Raw genomic sequence first — 6,983 nt, forward strand, 5'->3', positions numbered from 1 at the left:
GCACTTGATCAATAGCTTGGGAGCCAGCCTTCAATCCACAGAGATTCCGAGGTAGTCCTGTAGGCGTCCGCAGGCCCGACGTCTCCTCTATCTTTTATTATGTTCTTTTATCTCATGTATCCGAGACAAACAATGTTATTTTTACTTCAAACTGTTGTATGTAGTACTCTTAGTAGTCCGTGGATAATGTGACACCAGTTTCTAGGTAGAGGCATGTGTTGACTTTCGAAATATTTTGGTTTTATATTTATTTAAGACTTCTGCTTAAATCTCATATTCCGCTGTCATTTAGATGTTTATCACTTGGTAATATAATCTGTAAAAAGGATTAAATTAAAAGTGTTAAAGATTTCTAAGTTCGTGTCTTGCCTAACTTCTACGAGTAGGTGCCATCGCGACTCCCGAGGGTGGGAATTCCGGGTCATGACAGGTGTCATGAGTTGTGCTGGCCACGGTAATGGGAAGGACGATTTCTCCTTTCGTTGTTTCGCTTGCCATGTTGAACCCATAGAGGACCCAAGTGGCGGGCACGATCCGTTCGAGCAATCCAAGCTATTCTATCACCCTTGCCTGATAATATTAGCCGAGCTACCTGGATCCATGAGTACACATTTTATCTGAAAATAATTTACAAGAAAGGAGATTACCAGGGCATCATTATGGGGTTGAGACAGGCCCTCGATATCTTCTTCGCTGAATGTGAGGGCGTCTTCGGGGATATATCTCCGAGTCCGTTTTTCCCTGGTGATGGATATTTTTGTTCTCTTCATCACGGGTTCCTGCGGGGCATCGACACCCCCTATGATCATGTGGATGATGTGTTGCGCTTCGTTTGCCTCATTCTTCTTGGTTGCCTCCCTGTCTCGAATTTGATTTTTGGCTTGATCGCTAAGGAATTCCTGAAGGTGCCCTTTGTTGAGTAGCCGGGCCACTTTTTCTCGTAGTTGATGGCAATCCTCGGTCATGTGACCGTGTGTGTTGTGGAACTCACACACGAAGTTGTAATTTCTCTGTGAAGGGTTCGACTGTATTGGTTTCAACCACTTGGCATCCCTGATTGTGCCGATAGCGAACACGATGTCTGATATATCAACGCTAAAGTTGTATTCCGATAAGTGGGGAGCATTTGTCGGCACCATATTTTGATCGAACTTGGTTCTGTTGATGAGCCCTCGAGGATCCTGTCCTCGATCTATCCTCCGATCGTTGCAGGGTAGGTTGTGCCTCAAGGCGTTCCTTCTGTCTTCAAGGTACGGTTGGTACCTTTCTTTTCTTGGTTGTGACTCTTTTGCTAGGAGTCTTTTTGGGTATACTGATCCTGAAGGGGCTCCTAGATGGTCATCCTCGGCCCTGATCTTTGACTGGTATCGGTTGTGAACATCCGACCAGGTCACGGCCGGATATTCAATTAGATTTTGCTTTAACTGTTTTGAAGCCATCGAGCTTCGTTCTTTCAGGCCTTGGGTGAAGGCCTGCACCGCCCATTCGTCGGAGACTGGTGGCAGCTCCATCCGTTCCATCTGGAAGCGAGATACGAATTCTCGCAACATCTCGTTCTCTCTCTGCTTGATTTTGAAAACATCGGATTTCCTCATTGCTACCTTGATGGCTCCAACATGTGCTTTTATGAAGGAGTCTGCTAGCATGGAAAACGAATCTATGGAGTTGGGAGCCAAGTTATGGTACCACATCATGGACCCCTTTGAAAGCGTTTCTCCGAATATTTTCAGCAACATGGACTCGATCTCGTCATTTTTTATGTCGTTGCCGTTTACTGCGCAGGTGTATGCAGTGACGTGTTCGTTAGGGTCAGAGGTGCCATTGTACTTAGGGAGTTCCATCATTCTAAATTTTTTCGGGATAGGCTTTGGGGCTACTTCCTCGGGGAACGACCTCTGAATGAACTTCTTTGAATCCAAACCTTTGAGGACCGGGGGCGCACCTGGGATCTGATCGACCCTGGAGTTGTAGGTCTTGACTTTTTTGTCGTTGGTTGCAATCATTCTCTCACCTGATTCGATTTTTTTGGTGTGGTCCTCGAGCATTTTTACGATGGAGGGGTCAGCCACTTACCCGTTGTTGCTTGACCTTTCGAGTGCTCGCTCGGCGGGGGGAGCGTCTCTGGTGCCGCTGTGCTAGTGGTTCTCAGATGGCTTTACAGCTGAGCAATGACCAGTTGTTGTGCCTACAACATTTCAAAAATAACATGAAGACTAATTTTCTGTTCTTCCCAGGCTGGTGTTTTTTGAGCTTCCTGTTGGTCGTTGTGCTGTACGTCCTGTCAGTGTGAGAAATTTCATCGACTTATTGTGCATCCTATGAATCTGCGTCCACTAGTATTGGTCCGAGAGCAATATGATGATTTTGAGAGGTCCTCCAGCGGCCGGGATAGCCACGCCATTTTCCCCGTGATTTTTGAGGTTGTTGTTCTCAACTCCGTTTACCGAGTCAGACATTTTGGCCTGAAGTCAAAGGATCTTGGACAAGAAAAAGTGTGAAAGATAATGTGCGTTTGTGTGACGAAACTAGCAAGAAAATAGTCACTATTATTTTTAGCCCCATGGTGGGCGCCAAACTGTTTACCGTGAAAATGGTAACAATAATTAAATTTGTAAATGAGATTCTAAAAATACGTGATCAATTATCGAGCTAGTTGTTAAAGCAGTTAATGCTAAGAATGCTAAGTTTGACAATGAAATGCGTGGTAAAAAGAGGTAGTAACCAAACCGAAGGTGGGGGTATTGCCCAGATGTAGAGATGGTCGATGGGACCTCGAGGTCGGCGTTAGTATCGATCTCAAACTACTGGGTATAGCCGGGGATGGGATAACAATTAAAGATATAATTAGACAAGGCTCTTTCGGCTGATATTAAATTATATAATGAAGAACAAGTTAAGAGGCGATGAATACAGAGACGACCTCGAGCCAGTACCAAGTGATAAACAAGAAGAATGACCGAAGATAAATGGCTTTGAGCCAAGGAGAATAAGTAAATTAGAGAAGCGAGGAAGAGAGAGTATATTATTGCCCTTGAGTAGGATGATTGGAGCTGCTTTACAAGATGTTTGTGACCCCCCTTTTATAGGAAGGGGATGCCCAAACTAAGTACAAGATAAGTAGTATGACAAAAGAGAATGAGATGTGACAGCCTGTTAGCTTTACGTCGCATGTGGGCTGACGTCGAGCCGCTTGAGTAGATTTGATTGATCCCAGGTGCATTCTTCGGGGGGATTCCTGCGTTCATCGGGGCTTCAGCCGATGTTATTCTTGGCAGGGGATCGACAGGTTTCGAGGGAAGCGACTGACCCGAGATCCTGTGTTTCCGGGGTCACTCTTCGAAGCATTATGTCAATGGAAAATCAGTCCCCCAGATTTCACCACACACATTTTTTCTAAAGACCGATCCACTATACATTCTTGCATATCTTCATAGTGTTTAAATTAGTTCATATCGTGAAGTTAAGACTTAATCGAGAGAGGAGTTTTTGCTGAACGTTTGAACTAATAATAGAGTGAATTCGAGAGACTCACAAACATTAGAAGTGAATTATCTAGAGTTAGATCTTGAACAATTATCCTGCACCTATTCTATCAAAATCCTATCTTCTCCCAATGATAACCTTAGCTGCTTATTCCTCGTTTCAATAGTCATTAGTCAATAGCTGTAGATTATTAGTCAATTTAAATTAGTAATCATATAAATCTCAATTGTTGATCCTCCTGGATAGCAATCAAGATACAAACTACGAGAACACTGTTAAATTCCAATCCGTGTATATATGATAATTAATCTATACTATCTTTGACTAGCGAGCCTAATTTAAGTGTGTGTTTGCGCTCGTCAAATTTTTGCATCGTTTCAAGGAATTGGAAATTAATAGTATTTGAAATAGTTTGTAGTTCTAATTCAGGAATTTTTTTCTTTCTTTTTATCTTTTATTTTGTTCTTCATAGGTTTCTCCTCCGTGTGCCGACAACAGGCTAAGTCTGTGGTGTATGACACGATCTTCTTCTAAGGAAGTAATACCTTACAAAATGGAATTAGAAAAATACTTGTGACAACTTAGGAAGGAGAACGATTTCACCGTAAAGTTCTTGGGGAAACCTTCAACCCAAAAACACATGGATAATAATGATGACAACGAGTTAGAGGCAGCTGCAAGAGAGGCAACCCAACATAGAGAAGAAATTGCACGGATAGCAGTTGAGGCAACCCGTAGAGATGTTGATGAAACCATCAAAGATAATAGGGGTCGAAGATTCAATCTTAATCGACCCTTGATTAAAGTCCAGTTCCAAAATGCGGTACCCGGTCCTGGTAGAGCATTGGGTGGTTATGCCAGACCACTCTACAATTAGGGATTGTCAAGTGTTAGACCATAGCCAGTTGCAGCAAACAATTTTGAGTTAAAGCAAGAGTTGCTTCAAACTATTCAGAATAGGCACGTTTTCAGAAGGAAGATGAACAAAGATCCAAACACACATCTGATGGACTTTGAGTAAATTATGAACACCTTTCAATATAATGGGGTGTCAAAAGATGTAGTGTATTTAAGGGCATTCCCCTTTTCACTTAAAGATGATGTGAAGCAGTGACTTCGAAGCAAGCTAAATGGATCAATTAGAACATGAGAGGAAATGACTAGAAAATTCCTTGATAAATATTTCCCCTTAGCTAAGACGGGCAAGTTTAGAAGAGAAATCTATAACTTCTGCCAGAAAGAGACTGAAACTATTTTTGAAGCATATGAGATGTTTAAGGAAATAGTTAGAAGGTGTCAACATAGCAGAATTGAACTCTGGATGCAGCTCCAGGATTTTTGGGATGGATTGATACCGGCCTCGCGTAGAACATTGAGCAATGCAGTTGGAGTCCCTTTTATGAAGAAAACTCCAGAGGAAATAGTTGCAATTCTTGATGAGTTATCTGAAGATGCTAATCAATGGCCCTCTAAGAGTGTGGAAAGAAGAAAATCAACTGGTGTTCACCAAGTTGATGCTACTACATCTGTGCAAGTACAACTTTATGATATGGATAAAGAACTACGAAAGCTTACTGTAGCCTTGTTGCAAAATGTACACCACACAACTTGTGATATATGTGAAAGAGGACATCCTACTCATGAAGGTCAAGCCTCAACTAAGAAAGTGAATGCTGTAGGAAACTATATTTTTAATGAAATGGGTCAGAGGCACCCCTACTTTTCATGGAGTTCACCTGGGGGTACTGCAAATGCATGGAAACAAAACAACCTCAGATTTCAGGAACAAGGAGCTCAAAATCACCCGAGGCCGCATTATCAGTCTCTATAGTTGAATCAATCCAGCATGGAAGATCTTATGAAGACCTTCATTATCAAGATAGATGAGAGGCTTGATGCCCATGATGCAGCTATCAAGGAATTGAATACATCTTTTCGAAGCCTAGAAAGATCGGTTGGGCACTTAGCTTCTTTAATATCTCAGAGAGCCCCAGGAACACTCCCGACTGATACAGAAAGACATCCGAAAGAAACAGTAAATGGTGAAACTTTGAGAAGGGTCCAAGAGCTAAAAGATCTCACCCCAATCCAAAAAGATTTGAGACATGAAAAAGAAAGCGGGATACAACTAAAAAGTGGTGTTGAAAAGAAGAAAGAAAAGAACTTGAGAAGGGAGGAACTTAAGGAGAGTAAGAATATGCCTGCGCTGCCTTTCCCACAAAAGTTAAGTAGAGAAAAGCTGGACAATCAGTTCAAGAGATTTCTAGACGTGCTAAAACAGGTTCATGTAAACCTACCATTCACTGAAGTTCTCTCACAAATGTTGGCTTATCCCAAGTTCTTGAAGGAGATCCTAGCAAAAAAGAGGAAAATAAAAGAGACTTCAGTGGTCAAGCTCTTAGAGCATTGCAGTACAATATTGCAAAATAAACTCCCGCAAAAGTATTGAGATCCAGGGAGTTTTACTATACCTTACTCTTCATGCACTATTAATTTTGATAAGTCTCTATGTGATTCTGGTGCCTCAATTAATCTAATGCCTTAATATATTTATAGGAAACTGGAGAAGGAGATTAGAGAGATAAGGTCTGCACCAATATCTTTGTAGCTGGCAGACCAAACGACTCTAATACCCGAGGGATGTCTTAGTTTGAATGGATAAATTTGTATTTCTTGTAGATTTTATAGTGGTAAAGATGAAGGAGAACAAGGAGGTCCCCTTCATTCTAGGAAGACCATTTCTAGTAATGGGTAGAGCAGTACTAGATATATATGAGAGAAAACTCATGCTTAGAGTGGGTGTGGAGACTGTGACTTTTGAGATGAATGTAGAAACGGGGGTGAAAAAGGAGAAGCAAGCTGCTAGTGTTGTGTGGAAAGTGAAGGGTGTAAAAGAGAAGGCTGCAGTGAGTGAAAAAGATAAGTGTGGGGTGTACCCCAAGAAAGCTGAGAAAAAGTTATATGCATGGATGTGTGCACTAGTTCGGGCACGAGGGATGGAGCCCAACTTTGACTCAAACCCCGACTAGATGTTTAGGGAAGTTTTCCTTACCACTTACTTTTTATTAGTGTGTCATGGGGACATGCCATAGTTTAAAGTGTGGGGTGGGGATGTATATGTGTGTAGAATTTATAGATGTATATTTGTGTTTTTGTAATTCATTTTATTGGCATTTTTTGACAATTTTGAAAACCCCCTTGGGTTTTCTTTGTGCCTCGGTTCTTTTTCCGGGGTTTTGTTTGAACCAGGTGTAGTTAGTTTTAATTTTTTAGGAGCAGGAAACGTTATGTTGTGATTTGAAACGGAAGCAATATCCCTTGACTATATTATGCCTTGAGAATAGTAAATGCTTTAATTGTGACGCATATGCTTACATTTTTGACTCTTGTATAAGTACTATAAATTGTATGATCTTGACTTTGCTTAAATGCTTTGACTAGAGTGTCTTGATGAGTCCGATCTTGATTGAGTTATGTGCCACGTGTGTGTGAGGTTTGGT

General features: G+C 41.6%; 2 protein-coding genes and 1 non-coding gene across 3 annotated transcripts; 1 reads left to right on the forward strand and 2 right to left on the reverse strand.

Moving 5' to 3' along the window:
- Nucleotides 1–271: 271 nt before the first annotated feature.
- Nucleotides 272–1,841, reverse strand: LOC138885668 (uncharacterized). Its single transcript, XM_070166642.1, has 2 exons — nt 648–1,841; nt 272–316 (listed from the first exon to the last, which is right to left on the reverse strand). The coding sequence occupies exons 1-2, from the start codon at nt 1,839–1,841 to the stop codon at nt 272–274; spliced, it is 1,239 nt and encodes a 412-aa protein (XP_070022743.1).
- Nucleotides 1,842–4,687: 2,846 nt separating this feature from the next.
- LOC138886612 (small nucleolar RNA R71) lies at nt 4,688–4,794 on the reverse strand. Its single transcript, XR_011405662.1, has one exon. It is a non-coding gene; the product is annotated as a small nucleolar RNA R71 (small nucleolar RNA).
- Nucleotides 4,795–5,329: 535 nt separating this feature from the next.
- Nucleotides 5,330–6,512, forward strand: LOC138885669 (uncharacterized). The gene is made up of 2 exons (XM_070166643.1): nt 5,330–5,894; nt 6,163–6,512. The coding sequence occupies exons 1-2, from the start codon at nt 5,330–5,332 to the stop codon at nt 6,510–6,512; spliced, it is 915 nt and encodes a 304-aa protein (XP_070022744.1).
- The last annotated feature ends 471 nt before the right edge of the window (nt 6,513–6,983 follow it).

The sequence above is a fragment of the Nicotiana sylvestris genome, chromosome 2 (genome assembly GCF_000393655.2).
Source record: "Nicotiana sylvestris chromosome 2, ASM39365v2, whole genome shotgun sequence".
In the NCBI taxonomy this organism is placed as follows: domain Eukaryota; kingdom Viridiplantae; phylum Streptophyta; class Magnoliopsida; order Solanales; family Solanaceae; genus Nicotiana; species Nicotiana sylvestris.

Bases quoted from the DNA above. Each gene is read 5' to 3' on its own strand.
- LOC138885668 (XM_070166642.1), bottom strand. From the start codon at position 1,841: ATGGAACTCCCTAAGTACAATGGCACCTCTGACCCTAACGAACACGTC. The intron at 317-647 runs GTAATCTCCTTT...TCCTTTTTACAG, and splicing joins AACCCCATAATGATGCCCTG to ATTATATTACCAAGTGATAA.
- LOC138885669 (XM_070166643.1), top strand. From the start codon at position 5,330: ATGGAAGATCTTATGAAGACCTTCATTATCAAGATAGATGAGAGGCTT. The intron at 5,895-6,162 runs GTACAATATTGC...TATTTCTTGTAG, and splicing joins CAAGCTCTTAGAGCATTGCA to ATTTTATAGTGGTAAAGATG.